This window comes from Lates calcarifer, linkage group LG11, assembly GCF_001640805.2.
Source record: "Lates calcarifer isolate ASB-BC8 linkage group LG11, TLL_Latcal_v3, whole genome shotgun sequence".
Classification (NCBI taxonomy): Eukaryota; Metazoa; Chordata; class Actinopteri; family Centropomidae; genus Lates; species Lates calcarifer.
This window is the reverse complement of record NC_066843.1, coordinates 14,086,759-14,102,685: the sequence shown is the minus strand read 5'-3', so window position 1 is coordinate 14,102,685 and position 15,927 is coordinate 14,086,759. Positions and strand designations below refer to the sequence as shown.

Below are 15,927 nucleotides of genomic sequence, written 5' to 3'. Positions count from 1 at the left end.
CATGTCCGAACATATTGAGATAAACATATCACTTACAACTTTTGGAGACAAACTTTGAGCAACCTGAGGATGGCGAGCGACGCCTCGTGTGCGCGCAGCTCAGAATGCGCCGAGCACGCGCTCCCCGTCGACTGGAGTCGAAAAGATGGTGGCCAGCGCTCGAGTGCAGAAGCTCCTCCGACGATACAAACTCGCGATTGCCGCCGCATTAACCATCCTCCTGATCCAAGGGCTGGTAGTATGGAGTCTGAGAAGTCTGGAGGAGGGCGAGGGAGAGGTGAGAAACAGTCCCTCCGATTGTTTGTGGCATGACAGTTTTGACTGAGGTGCCGTTAGCGCTTAGCTTAGCTCGCCGTGTGTTATGATACTGTAACGCTAGCTGATGTTAGCTAAGTTAGCAGCTGGGGAGGAGGGGGCGGGGGGCAGCGCTGGTCCGAAACATTTCAGTAGAACCGGACCAGCCCTGTCCTGTCTGTCCGACACTGACCACAGTCACAGACTAACAGCACGAGGTGCTACGTGTTTATGCCTGTGCAATAACTGACACTAACGGGTCCAGTTATAGGTAGTTGGCATGTTTGAGACACAGCAGCGGTCTTAACACTGGTGACTGTCTGTACATTTGAGTCACCGTGGTTTTGATGATGGGCAGACAGAGAAAACAGACAAATCCAGACTACACAGCTAAGAGGTGGAGTACGTCTGTGAAGTGATGCAACTTTGTGCGAGAGTCAGTTATGATTCATTGAAACCAACACCTCATCAATATGAGCTGGATTGCCTCACTCAGCTGTCCCACGATATCCAGTATCTGTTCTGCTTTGTGTTTTTTGATTATTTATACCACACCCGTGGCCTTTAACAGAGTCTCTATTCTGTTTCTGTGACCTTCACAAAGCTTTGAATCATCCCACCTCACCCAGGGAGCGAGCATTTCCCTGGAATAAAGGCTAAAGTTAAGCAGAGAGTTGCCTACTCTGCATACCACCGAAACAATTTATTTAACATTAGCCAAGTCCTCTGTGGGAATCTTATCTCTCTTTCTCTCTGGCACACCTGGAGCACACTACCCCCAGGCAGTGTTTGTTCCCTCTAAATAAGGTAAGGTGAGTTGTGAACAGATGTGACCTGTGGAGGGCTGTGTGCGTGTACAGGAGTCTTTTTTTTTTTTTTTTAAGATGCCGCACCAATACTGTTAGAGATGCAGGAATGCAAGCTGAAGGCTGAAGTGGGACGCGTGCTGTCTCGCTGTGGAAAATGTATAATATTCCTTCCAACATGGTTAGATTTCTGACCGATGTATAGTGGGTAGGAGGCAGGCAGCAGACGTAATGGTGGCTTCACTAGAGGAAGTTTGACTCTGAGGGAAACAGAAAAGTCATGATTCTATAATCAGTGCCCTCCCTATATCAACTGTTGTTGTTGTTGTTGTGAATTGTCCTGGGCTACTTTAAGCTGTAAGTGAATCAGTAAACTCAGCGCTTAATTTTCAGGTGCCTGGCCCTTTACTGCTCTGTTAGTATGAGTTACATTAGCTCAGATGAGGAAATCCACGCTCTTTGTGCTCCCTTAAACACGACACTGTGACAGAAACGGGAAATGTGACAAGTGATTCATCCTGTTGCAGAAGTGATGTTCACTTTGACTTTTATCACCTGTTTGCTTTATAACCCTCCAGGCTCTCTGCTGCTTTATCAGGTGCAATCAGGTTTAAACATGCTACAGCAAAGATACAGAAAAATGTCTATAGGGATTTGAAGTTTACTGTAGCTCACCTAGGGCTGTAAAGTTCACAAGTGCACACCTTTTAAAATCTCAAAACAACCACTTTACACAGAGGATTTGCTGTTCAGTGCCTCAGATGAACATATATTGGTTGTAAGGGGAAGGATATGCCATAGCACGGGATCTGGACCCGACATGGGACAAGAACCAAACTGAGAAACAGCACAGGTTGATCACTTTATTAACAATCCATTTCCCAATATAGATTTTTCTTAATAAGTTATAAGTTGAAAACAGGTCTCGCTCATTCCCCTGTGAATTGTGGCTCGGGAAATGTGACACTGCTGCTTCAGCTTCAAATGTTGACAGACATTTATGCAAATGGCAGCACACTGGGTCTTTGCATGTTGGCAGAGTCAAATTTCAGAATGCATACTAATCATCGCTTCACCTCCCAATTGTGCACATTCAGTCAAGGGAGGCTCGCCAGTGTGGGCAACGTGAGCGAGTGTGGCTGGATTCCTTCCTTCTCTGCGGTCTCCTCGTGAACTCACATCTGCTCTAATCAGGAGCTCGCTGTGCGTGTGTGAACACAGCAGCACGCGTTATATTAAAGCCCTTGTACAGAAGAGTGAAAGGATTGCGAGGACAGAAGGAGAAGACTCTGTCATCCTTGTATCATCCCCCTGCTTTGCCCGCGCTCTCCTACAGAGCTGAGTGCTTGCTGCTGCTTCCCGCTTCAGCAGATGGCGACGCTGATAATGGTTTCACTCGAATTTAATTGGAAAGTAAAGAGGCTGCCTTGCTTGCCTTTGAATCAATACATTTTTTGACATGATGGCGTTAATTAAAAGCTGTGAAAACGAGTGATAAGGAAAATTGAAACGTTAGCCCCCGCTGCATGCTCGTCGTCTGTGTGGGAACATTTACTCAAGCAGGCAACATGTTCTTCACACAGTCATGTTTATATTAATTTTGCCATGAGCCACCACAGAGAGAAGATGTGGCACCAAAAAATATGGGAAATTAGTATTATTATAAAATAGTTTTAATGCTACGGTTTGCATCTGAACAAAACTGAGACCAAAAGCAGAGTGGACATGCACTGAAGTCAAATTGACTTTAATCCAGCACTGCTTGACAGAATAGTAGAGAAATCAGTCACATTATCCTGAGTGTTGTTTTCTAGCTTTGCAGTTTAAAAAAACCTTTTCCAACGAAAGCTATTTACATGCATGTAAAGATGGGTTTGTTGTTAAAAATAATGTTAAATCAGAAATTGGAAACCTTATTTACATTCAGTGCAATAATATGCCACTGTAAAACCAGATTTCAGACTAATTTCAGGTGCAGTTTTAGTTGGACTAGGTTCAAGGACACTGCTGTCACATTGGAGTGGACATGCCAAACTCAGTTGCACTACATGACTAAGAAGTTGGGTTTCTTCAGCACAAATCTACCTGTGTGTATCAGGCTTAATCTTTTACACTAATGAAAGGAACCCAGGTTTCTTGTCAAGATGAAGTTCAGGACACCAGGTTTCTGCAGAAAGCTGACAAAAGACAGATTACACAAGTGCATGTAAACTCCCTGAAACAGGCTCAAACTGCAATGACCGGTATTTTACTGGGCTCCTTAGTGCCTCTCACTGTAATGGGTTTTTGGGAGCACAGTTGGCAATCAGTAGCTGACTGTGCTGTATTGGTTGGCAGCTGGTTCACCGGCAGTGTGTATTATCTGGCTCCTTGTCCCGACCACGCAGCTCCAGTCCCTCTCTTTTTCCCACCGTCTCCGGGCTGTCGGTGTGCCAGCGGCGTGAGGCGAGCTAGCCCTGCTGTATCGTCTGACAGAGGCAGAAAAGCTCTCAGCCCACTCACTGTTCTCTCCTCTTCTTCCTCCCCTCCCGGCGCATATTTTGAAGGGCTTTCTGTGTGATCCAGTAATCTGTTGTGCCAAAGCTATGATGCTGTTTGGCTAGAAGATTTAAAAAATGGCTTAAGTCCTGTTGTTTTTTTTGTTTTTTTTTTTTGTTTTTTTCCAACGCCTGCCTTCCATTTTCAGAGGTGTGATTTGTGCTCCAATATGACTGATTACCTCCATGCTTTCACTTTGAAACCAAACCGTACACTTGGGACACATGAGGCAGGAAAGAACCCAGATTAGTGTGATGAGTCCTTAGTTATTCTATGTCCTCCATTGAATCTGTATTGGATCAGTTTTAGACACCAACTTTAAATCAGTTTTTTCATACATTTCAGATGAGAGCACAAAATACAACTCCTATCTATTTCAGACTGTTGAAAAGATAAACATTCCTCTTTTTATTTATCAGGGGAAACACACAGTTCAACACAACTTTTGGAGTTGAGCTTTCCCTTATATAACGTTTTTTTTTTTCCCTCACTGAGCCACGATTATGTGACAAATACTTTCTGGACTTAACATCTTCTTCAGGGATGTTACAGCCAAATATTCCAACAATGGGATACTTGAACGATTTTATGACTTCAAAGGAGATATAAGAGGATCATGTCTCTGACATTTTAGGGAGTCTGTGAAGTCTCAGAGGATGATATCAAGATGCAATTGTCACACACGAATCATGAAGCCATGCCGACAGGCTGCAATGTTGAAAATGTATTGATCGTATTAAGGAGAAATAGTAAGAGATGGCTGGAGTAAATGCATACTTTCTGCCTCAGAGTTTAATATATCTTCTTTCACCTGCTGTGTGAGTTATCCTCGGACAATGGATATTCATTTTACACACTGTCTTTACTCCTCTAATATCTCCTGAGAGTATTTTCAGTGCACAAACATGCATATGCTCGTAAAAACATGTGAACTGTTACTGGTATTGTTTTACTGTTCCTGGTTCACACACACATAAACACACACACTGACACACAGTAGTTGTATTATAAAGATTCTCCATGTAAGCTCCATAACATCTGAGTCTCATGAGTTTTTATTAGTTTCTCTGTGTGTATGAAGGCTTTGTCAACATTTGACCTACATGTGCATGTTTTTTGCATTTTTCTTTCAGTTTTTGCCATAGGCAGCAGACAGAGGTTTGCTGAGGTTTCTACAGTGAAACACTGGGTTCATTATGTGTCTTTGAGAGTGTGTGACTATCCAGAACTGTGCTTTTTGCAGATTAGCTCCACAAAAAGGCAGAGGCTCAGCTAAAAATAAATCAGATCAGAGAAAATGGGGGGGGGGGGGACAAAACCAAGTAAACACATCCTTCCCTCTGGGGTTCTTTCTGCTGTTGTCTCAGTGGAGGTCTTTGTTTACCTTATGTCATTCTTGGATTGTGAATTAACGCCTCCTCTCAGAAGTGTTTGTCTATGTTCTTATGGAATGACTAGCAGCAGATCTGGATTTAAGTCATAGTTTTATTCTATGTCCCTCTCTCTCTCTTTCTCTTCTCTTTCTGTCTCTGTCCCGCTTTCTTCTTCTCTGCTCTCTCTCCCAGAGAAAAACACGACGGTCTAAGCTGCCTGACCACAACAGCCAGGATCCCAAGAGAGACATAGCACTTTGGGACAAACAAAACTCTTTGTCAGGGAGAAACAGGGGCAGATGGAACACCAGGTTGGAGAGGACAGGGGGCACCGCATCCAGTTCGCTTAGAGGAGGAACAAACCGGCGAGGAGGAAAGCCCAACCTCAGGATGAAGTCTCCCCAGGAGCGGGGGATGATGGAGGCTGGAATGGAAGGTGTGGTCCCCCATGACTTGTCCAGCAGCCGCAACTTCAGTGACACCCGAGTAGGCAATGATGGGGCGGCCAGGCTTCCTGCTGCCGCCATACCAGGGGAGCCAGGCAGCGTGGATGGCGCACACCAAGCCCCCAGCAGTGACTTTGTGCCTAAATGTGATATCGTAGGCAAGGATGCTCTGTCTGCCCTCCATCGTGCCGGGTCACAGCAGTGCCGACAGGAGATCGCCAACATCGTGTGCCAGCATCAGGCTGGTCAGCTCATGCCGGACGCACTTCCTCAGTTCTGCCCACAGCTCGGTGAGAACCGTTTAAAGTTTGCACTGATGGTGTGATAATGCTAGCAGACAATACACAGAGATTTCTGATCATTCATTCATCATTATTAGATCATTACTAGTCTAGTCAAAGTCTCTGGCTCCAGTTTCTTCAGTTTGAGTGTTTACTGGTTTCCTTCATCCTCTGTGAGTTTTGGTCAAATAAAAGAAGACATCACTGTGGGTTTTTGGGTAATTGTTACAGGCATTTTTCAACATTTTCTGACAAACCAAACAATTCATTCAATGAGAAAGCAATCTACAAATGAATCTATAATGAAAATACTTGTGAAGTGCAGCCTAACTGAATGATGTTTTGGTTAGGTTTGTTTACCTCTTGTTTTATCTAAAGGTAGCTGTTTGTTTTATCATTATATGCCTCTCTCTTTCTCTTCATATAAACTTATCATGACAAAATCAGATCATTAATGTACATGTCTGAGTTGACTTTCCTCTGTAAATACTGAAAACAGAAACATTGACCACTGTAATTAGCACAAAAACGTGCTGTGTAGCTCCATAAGTAGTTAGATGTCATAAGCAGCCAATCATATGGCACGTTTCCCTCATTTTATATCCAGTGAACTTGTGTGTATCTTAAGTACACTGTAGTATAGTGTAGCGGCTACACTGGAGCAGAACACTCAGCCCACGCCTCTGGCTCAGTTGTGCGTTCCAGTGAACACAGTTGGCAGTGTTTTTGTGTGGGAAGCTTGTTAGAGGGAAACTAAAAAAAAATAAGAAAGACAAAATGTTAACCCTTTATTTTAATCTTGTACACATCATGAACCTATTATGTAACCTACTGGAATCTATTTTTATCCATTAAATGTTGTCTTTTTCAACACCCAGCCTCAAAACTGTTATCATTATTTGAAACTCTCCAGACCCTCCTGAATCCTTTATTTCTCTATCCTCTTTGACCAGGTATATCAAATCCAGTTCAGGCTGTTGGCGAGCTAGACAACAGCCTGTCCAAAGTGGAGAACCCTGTCAGGGTGGCTTTTGTTCTGATGGTCCATGGTCGTGCCGTACGGCAGCTCAAGCGCCTCATCAAAGCCATATACCACCGTGACCACTACTACTACATCCATGTGGACAAGGTAATCATTTCTTACTATGCATCCTCTGCAATTTGCACATGCCACATCCTGGTGATACTGGCCCACAGTATTATTTATTCATGCTAAGGCTGAACATAGAGCAGTGTATTTGGTTCCCTGCTTGGTGCTGGCTACGCAGAGCTCACAAATGCTTTTACGGGTTAGGTCTTCTTGCATTATGAAGGTTAAATTTATCCCACGGGTCTCACAGTGTGGTAAAGGGGATTAGCCTGGATAGAGTAAAGAGTGGTTATTCTTAGGGGTTGGATTTAGTGGAGGAAACGTCTGCTGTCATGTGCAGCTGGAAGGCAAAAGACAAATGTACAGCCGGCGATACCAATGCAGAGACCTCAGGTGTGTCGAGCGCAGGCAGCAGAGGAACAGGTGCCTGTTGTCAGTGCACCTGTGCAGCCGGAAAGGTTACAGAGGCCTGGGGAGTTGCTCTGTTCTGCTGCCAAGGAACGGTGGAGAGGCTCGCTGGAGGTGATGTATAAGAAGTCAGTGGGATAGTCACACCACAGACATAGTCTCAGATTCTCTGCCACCCTAACCTCATCCATCTCAGAGGCAAAAGCCTGTTTGAGAGATGAAGCTCTAAAACAGGTCAGGCTGTACTCCAGTCTACCAGCTCCTTTGCACTTCGCCACCCAAACATCCTTTTTTTTCCTCCTGTCTACAACCGAGTAGTGTGAGTTTAGCATCGTCACTCTGCTGCCTTTTTCTCTGCTATGTCTCTCCTTTCTGAACACAACCCGGATACCCACTGATTCTTGCCAAATCTGTAGCGCTTGTATTAAATGTCCACTCTTTATTTAATACAGGACAGAGTCAGTAGCACACTGTTTGTGCTTCACTAAACGCAATTGGACAATTGGCAATTAATTTCTAAGTGTCTTTTTCTCTTAAGCTGCCCATTTATCGCTTCAGAACCTTTATTAGCTGTGTTTATTTGGAAACACGCTGCTTGTTAATTAGGTGGTAATTAATCTAATTTAGCAGCAAGAGGGAATTAAAAAAGGTCTTTTGAACCTGCAGTTTTTGGTTTCCTGCAGTGTTCAGACAAGTGGTCACACATGCTCCCTCATAGCTATATTTCTCACTGCTTTTAATGTTTGCATAAAACCTGACAGCTGTTTGGGACTGCGACTTCCTCCATCTTCCCTCCCCTAATGTTTAATCCCTGCTCTACAGTTTTCTCCAGGCTATCTTCTAAGCTTAGTTTATGTATATCTGCCTTGCTGTCACCTATAGCCACTTAAAGAGGGAAATGCAGTCAACTTACAAAAGGCAAAAACAGCTTATTTTGATTCTCTCTTTCTATCGTCATGATGACCCACAGTACAAAGCACCATGTGGCTCTTGTTCCTCTCACATCAAATTCTCTTTCAACATGAGCCAGCCTTGTGTGGTCGCCTTGGCACAGCAGCAGCTGCAGATCTGTGGGAACTGTTACACGGCTAAAACTAAATCACATTTGCGGCACAAAAACACAACTCATTTCACTGTTTGACCTTCTTTTTGCTTTGAAACCCTCCAGCGGTCCGGCTACATGCATCGAGAGGTCCTGCAGATAGCCCAGCAGTTCCCAAATGTGCGAGCCACGCCCTGGAGGATGGTCACCATCTGGGGTGGTGCCAGCCTGCTGAAGGCCTACCTACGCAGCATGCAGGACCTGCTCTCCATGCTGGACTGGAAGTGGGATTTTTTCATCAATCTCAGTGCCACAGACTTCCCCACCAGGTTGGTCAGCCATATGCAGTAACATTAGAGACTGGGATAACCTTCTCAATACACTGCAGAACTGCCAAATATCAGAGACATACCAATTATCTTCTTTGCACTGGCTGCATTTAGCCTTCACTGTGGTCAGGCTGTTCAAATTGTTCAAGTTGTTTGGGGTCCAATAATCAACATCCTCTGTATTTTTAGTGGTTCTTTTCCTTAAAGTCGTTTTCCAGTTTATGTTGATTTTTTTGTGTCTGCTTCACATTCATGGCTTAATCCTCCAGTGCTGCATTGAGACCTGTGTCTCTGTCTGACCTAGAATGACTGTGACTTTTACAGCAACATTAAATAGTAGCAGCCAAAGCATTTGCCAGATGAAAAGAGTGCTCTGGTAGCAGCATTAAATCTATCGTTTTGGTGGTTGATTCACAGAGCGGGCAGTAGACAGTCTTTGTTCTTGCTGATCAGTTTTGGCTGGATTTCTAGGGCAGCTCTAAACCCCTATCAGAGCAGCTGCTAGTCCTCCTGAACCGTCCCAAAGGGTAATAGCTTGGATTGCTTGGATACACACAGATGGGCCTGCGTGTGCCAAATTCTCTCCAAACTATCTCATTTTACTTGTGGATATTATCAGCCAGCAGCACCACACTCAACACCAGCCTCTTATTTCTAAAGAATCCTCTAAACCTTTCTTCCTTTCAATTCTCACCCTCCTGCAGGACCAATGATGAACTGGTGGCTTTCCTTTCGCAGCACAGGGACAAGAACTTCCTCAAGTCACATGGGAGAGAGAATGCCCGGTGAGGATTTTGGCTTCATTAAATCTCACACCTCTTAACATTTAATCCAAACCTTGAAGTGTTTTTTTTGCCTAATAAAGAGATAGTTCATATAACAGAAATTTGTAGATACTCAGTGGCAGTAGAAAATTATGCGTGGACATAAACTCCTGTGTATAATCACGTAGATATATTCCAGCAAGTCGGTGGCAGAAAACAGAAACATTTAACAAAATATTTTAAACTCTCTTGTTCTTGATATCTTTGCAAACACACATGAAAGGCAAAATGATAAATGGATCTGTTAAAGCTATCCATCTACCATTATTAAATACAGTGTGTCAGCTCAGAGAGAAATGGTTTGTTTGATCATTTACTTTGATCAATGCTACACATTCTGCCCATAATTTTCAACCGTGCTCCATGTTCAAGGTTTATTAAGAAGCAGGGCCTTGACCGTCTCTTCCACGAGTGCGACAACCACATGTGGCGCCTCGGCGAACGCAGCATCCCAGAAGGCCTGGAGGTCTCAGGTGGCTCCGATTGGTTTGCGCTCACCCGCCGCTTTGTGGAGTACGTCATCAACTCCCAGGATGACCTGGTGTCAGGGCTGAAGCAGTTCTATTCCTACGCTCTGCTCCCCGCTGAGGTGAGTAAGCCTTAGGTGGTCTGTTTATCTCCCGTAGTTGAGACAGGTCAGTTTGATATACAAGTCTGTCTCAGGCTTGTCCTCCCCTGCCAAGTCAGAAGAGCCCAGCAGCAGAGATAATGTAATACTTTAAGCTTTTGGGCGCAGTGTGCGGCAGAGGTGTCAGACAAGAGGAGGGTTCACTAGAGTTTATCTGACTGTGTGGTTTAATGTCTCGGGGGAGGAACAGTTCACTGTTGTTTGGCGCTATAGAGGCACGACCTTTTGCAATTTAGAGTCGGTGGGTTAGAAACCGTAATTTCACCCTCTTTGTTTTGCTGCACTGTGCAGCAGAAATATTGTATTTACTCCCACACTTTTTCTCCAGTCTTTCTTCCACACGGTGTTGGGGAACAGTCATATGTGTGACACCCTGGTGGACAATAACCTGCGCGTCACCAACTGGAATCGCAAGCTGGGCTGTAAATGCCAGTACAAGCACATTGTCGACTGGTGCGGCTGCTCCCCCAATGATTTCAAACCACAAGACCTCATCAGGATTCAGGTGAGTGAGCCAGAGAAAGACAGTGTAGACTCACAACTCTGGCTTAAAGTCTCACTTTGTCGCATTTTTTGTTTTCTCATCCACAGCAATTGACCCGTCCAACATTCTTCGCCCGTAAATTTGAATCAACAGTGAACCAGGAGGCCATAGACATCCTGGACACTCACCTGTATGGCCAGTACGCCCCGGGCACCATCGCCATCAAGGCGTACTGGGAGAGCCTGTTTGAGCAGTTGGATGGCGTTGGCTCGCTCAGTGACGTGGCTCTCACTGCTTACACTGCTTTCTTTCGCCTGGGCCTGAAGAGTCTGGTGACTACTCAGAGCAATGTGGAGGCCTGCAGGTAGACAGTCTGTCTTTTTGCAGGATTTTTTAAACATAAAATATACATTACTCTCTTTTGTTATGTATGATTTGTTTATTTCCTCACTTCAGGTTTGAACCAGTAGGCTACCCTCTATCGGTACACTTGTACTTTTATGATGACCGATTCCAAGGGTACTTGGTGCGTCAGGAAGCGCAGGCGGTGGGGTCAAAGGTCAGGGAGATGCTGGAGATATGGGCAGTGCCTCAGGTCTCCCTTGTCCTCGAGACGAACCTGAAAGAGTTTGAAAGACTCAAGAATCTGGAAGTAAGTTTCCTCTGAAGTAGCAGCTTTTACCTTACACTTATCATTGTTCTTGGGGTGTGTGATTTATGATAGATGCTTATTATCTTTATTACATCGTTAAAGTTTCTGTCCTGCAACTTTAAAGATGAAGGTACACCAAGAAAGTAGCTGTGAAGAAAGATCCTCTCCCTGATATTTAAAAATTGGACTGGCATTATCAGGGCTTGATCTGGCCACAACTGAACTTTGAAGTTTAATTAGTTTAAAAAATATGTTAATATTGGGAGGACGGCAAGTGCAGAAAGTGCTAACATATTAATTTACCTTGTCCTCAAATGAAATCTGAAAGTCAGAGAGGTAGGAGATATTGTTTTGTAGTATTGTGTCACTTCAGCCATTATTATTTCAGGACTTTACAGACTGTGAATCTTTTCATCTTTCTCCCCGACAGATCGGCACAGAGTGGGATCCTAAGGAAAGAATCTTCCGTAACTTTGGTGGGGTGATCGGGCCTTTGGATGAACCCCTGGCAGTCCAGAAGTGGGCCCGTGGTCCCAACCTCACAGCCACTATTGTGTGGATTGACCCAGCTCTGGTGGTGGCAACATCGTACGATATCACAGTGGATGTGGATGCAGAGTACACCCAGTACAAACCACCGCTACAGCGGCCCCTTCGGCCCGGGACCTGGACAGTACGGGTGTTAAAGCAGTGGGAGCGTGTGGCAGAAGTTCGCTTCCTCGTCATGCCGCTAACCTTTAAAGACAAGGAACCACTACGCAAAGGTGAGACATGGATTTAGAGCATTTGATTTTCATAATGTTAGTTTAAAGGATGAGGCTCCTGGTATTCTATATTTTTCTTATTTTGAACAAATCCCATGTAAAGACCAAAAACAACAACAAGTGAGTGTGTCTCACTAAAGACTAAAGACATAAATCTCTAAAAACAGGTCACAGACATACTATTTCATTTTGGGGCAGAAAGGCTTTGAAATTGATCATGGTAACTTTTGCAAACTGTACTCAAACAAAAGTAAATAGTGCATTTGTTGGTGACTATTTTCAGCTATCGATTGTGCTAGTGAATATTTTACAGCACCAGGTAGGTGTATGTGGGATCAGCTCAGCAGTCATGTTCATGGTAATAAAGGTTCAGTGCTACAGTGTGGCTCATTGATGAGTTCTTAATAGTTTTTGGATAACAGTGAAGCTCTGTGGCACAGAGGAATCACCTATAGGTATCAGGCTTCAGATACACAGGTAGTACTTGTTATTATCATCAGTTCATTGACAATTTTAGTCTTTTAACAGGATTGTTGACAAAGACATATCAAGACCTGTCCTTATTTGAAGGTTTAAAGTTTAATATGTGGTATTTTCTCCCCCTTTTTAATTTTCTCTTCGTCTACAAATATGAATGTCCACTCCAGAAGAGGACAGCTGGTTCCACGCAGGTCCTCCAGGGAACCAGTACCTGGAGCAGAGTTTCCAGCAGCTGAGCTCCATGCTGAGGCTGCCTCCCCAGGAGCCCGCCATGCAGGAGGCTCAGCGCAACGCCGAGCTTGTGGGTCAGCCCCTCGAAGCTTGGGTGGACAGCAACGTGAGGACCTTCTGGGTTATGGGCGACCTGTGCGCCACACAGACTTCCTCCTGCCCAGCATTGGGACCTTGCTCCAAAACCTCCTGGAGCTCCCTGTCCCCAGACCCCAAGTCTGAACTGGGCCCAGTCAAAAGTGATGGGCGGATCAGGTAGCCCTAAGAGGGGAGAGACTGTAGACTTAACCACATACACAGGAAGGCTGAGGGGAGAGCTGGACCCACACTGGAGAGCTCCAGGAGAACCTGTGTGAACCGGATGTTGTCCAAGAGGTTGGCTCAGAGCTCAAGGACACATAAACAAGGACAAGGCAGCTTCCTGCACTGAGGAGCGGAGATATTCTTGGTGAAGTGGTAATACAGACGTAAAAGAGGAGGAAATGACTGCTGGAAATTTGCACATAGACGACTGCAAGCGCCAAGACTTGTGTCATTGTTTGCTGAATGGGTACATGGACACCAGATGTATTGCTGTGTTATTTTGCCGGCACACAGGTTTTCAGTCAGGGTCGGTCCGGGTGGTAATTTGAATCGAACCCTCCGCACATGTTAGAACTCTGTTTTGGCACACGGTTTTCAGTTTTCCTTTGCTTTGAAAGAATCGGAGAGCAGTTGTCAAAACTCAGCAACAGGCTCCTCGCTGTGCTTCTCTCTTCATTTCAAGGGAGAGTGGAACCTCTGAATCATTATTGTGCTTATTTTGAAGCATTACTATGTAAGCATATGGAGCAGACAGATGAAGTGCACTTTACTGTAAGACTATGACGTTACACAGAGGTCACTCGGCTACAGTGTTGAGGAGCAGAAGTTAAAAAAGTCACGGAAAAGGTCAGACCACTTTTTCATTTCAGTTAGGCTCTAAGACAAATACCTGCACCGTGACATTGTACATTGCACAGACACATCAGTAAATACTCAGACTGTAACTTGGATTAGGAAAAAATGAGGAAAGAGGGTGAATGAGGTTCTTAGGTTTTGATTCTTCTTTTATTTTTAGTTCCATTTACTGTGACATATCATTTTTGAACATGTAATTTTTTAATGTATTTGTTTGTCTGTTAGTTCCCTGAAGTGGCTGTTAAAGTGGTAAATTGTCTTTAATGTCCACTGTTGGAAAAAAAGCCACTCTGAGTTGTTTTTGTTTGTTTTGTATTTTCTGGTCAAAGGAAGTGCCTAGACAGCTGCAGCAACATGGCTGCAAATAGTGCGGTTGCATTCAAAATTCCTCTGAAAAAGTTGGTCAAACAATCTCAACTCAAAAACTTTCACAGTTTCTGAACAATTGGGCAAATGATGATAAGTGGACCTTGAGTTGAGATTGCTCAAATCCTCTGAAATAATTTAGAGGTGCAATGAGTTGTCGATTAATAGATTCCTCTATCAAAAGAAATCTGCAAATATTTTGATTATCAAATAATCATTTTGTCGTTTTTCAAGAAAAAATATCCAAACTTTTACTGGTTCAAGGCTCTAAATGTGAGAATCTTCTTGGTCTTACGTTACGATAAATTTGATATGTTGGGGTTTTGGACTGTTGGTGGGACAAAATAAGACATTTTAGAGTGTCATCTCTAACTTGATTATTTTGTGATGGGTGTTTTTCACCATTTTCTGATGTTTTAGTTACCCATTGATTAATCGATACAAAGTGAAAATATCTGCATATTAACTGATATATAATTGTTAGTTGCAGCTTAAACACAATTTAGTTTCACTCTTTGGCTCAGTTTAACAAGTTGAGGAGAATATGGATGAATCTTTAAAGGAAAAATTTGACATTTTTGGAAATAACACTGTCTTACTTTTTTCAAATGAAAAGATTAATACTAATCTCATGTCCATAAGCTAAATATGAAGCTACAGCCAGCAGCATGCTAACTTAGCTTAGCACAAAGACTGGAAGCAAGGGGAAATAGCTCTTTTCAAAGTAACAGTTAACCCACACAGTAAATAAATGTATTTCCCAGAATATTTCCTTTAAATATGAAACTTTCAAACCACAAACCTGGTTCAACATCATATGTTATGTCTCCTGTGTATCAGTTTAAATGCAGTATTGTTACTTCTGTGTGCTCTGTTAGCCTCACTGGTTGGTTTTTCTCATTTTAATTTCTTAAGGTGCATTTCATTTTCCACAAACCAGAAAATGGTAAAACGGTACGTGGTCTGTTTTAAGTTTTTATTGTAGCATGATCAAGAGAATCTAAGCTGCCTTTACTTAGCTGAAAAGATGAATTGTTTACTACGGGATAATAGCTTCCAGAGATGTGCAATTAATGCCTTTTCAGAGGATAGTGAACCCCCCTGTCTGTGTCTTAGTTTTCATTTTTAGATAATTTTATGTGACCTTTTATGTACTTAAATAATAGCTGGCCACCATCTGAGTTTTCAAGTGACCTTGTTTACCTTGCACAGTACAGCTGCTTCAGTGAAGCCCCAGTTATAGTGAGATAAGAGATCAGAGCAATCGGCGTAACAGATGTTATTTTTCTACACTGTTTGAGAGGAAGTGTGTGTGTGTGTGTTGTCCGTTCATCTCCAGCGCTCTGTTAAACTATTAAAAACTGCTGACTACTCATGTTGTTTTTGACAGTCCACCTGTTCGGTGTCATTTGAAGCAGACCCTTTGTTTTGTTTGTTTGTTTTTTGTGGGGGGGGGGTTGTTGAGGTTTCCGTCCGTGCTGCTGTGATAACCAGCAGCAGTTCGGTGGCTGGTGAGTCATCCTGGGCTCTGTGGATCATATCTGAGTAGTGAACTGTAGCCTGTCACTGTATGCCTCTGGAAAAGCTCATAGGAAAGACATCCTGACTGATGACTCAATAAAAAACACTTAGATGAAGGTTTTTGTGATGTTATTTTCCTTTCTTTACACATATGTCATCAGTGACTGAATGAAGTATTAGCATGAGTCTAATTCTTGGTCTTTTCTAAACTGTTTTCTCTACATTTACAAGGTTTTTTTTTCCCTTAAAAGCAGATGGTGGTGAGGTGGGACATGTTTATGAAGAGGAGAGGTGCTCTCCAGGGTGCTGATCACTTCCTCCTTGTCACTTCCTTGTAAAAATGCTCGACATGATTTTACTTCATAAATACTGTAAGCTACACCTGTGTGTTGGTCTCTAACCGGAACCCTCTCATATAAATATTTAGTCAG

At 43.5% G+C, this 15,927-nt stretch overlaps 2 protein-coding genes across 2 annotated transcripts in view; both read left to right on the top strand.

Annotated features, from left to right (window-relative positions):
* Window positions 1-15,927, top strand: part of atp2a1 (ATPase sarcoplasmic/endoplasmic reticulum Ca2+ transporting 1) — a 106,239-nt gene that overhangs the window by 9,156 nt on the left and 81,156 nt on the right. The window lies entirely within an intron of this gene.
* Window positions 94-15,612, top strand: xylt2 (xylosyltransferase II). Its single transcript, XM_018672807.2, has 11 exons — window positions 94-277; window positions 5,204-5,747; window positions 6,692-6,867; window positions 8,405-8,607; window positions 9,312-9,392; window positions 9,804-10,020; window positions 10,388-10,564; window positions 10,651-10,907; window positions 11,000-11,195; window positions 11,626-11,959; window positions 12,607-15,612. The coding sequence occupies exons 1-11, from the start codon at window positions 146-148 to the stop codon at window positions 12,927-12,929; spliced, it is 2,640 nt and encodes an 879-aa protein (XP_018528323.1). The 5' UTR covers window positions 94-145; the 3' UTR covers window positions 12,930-15,612.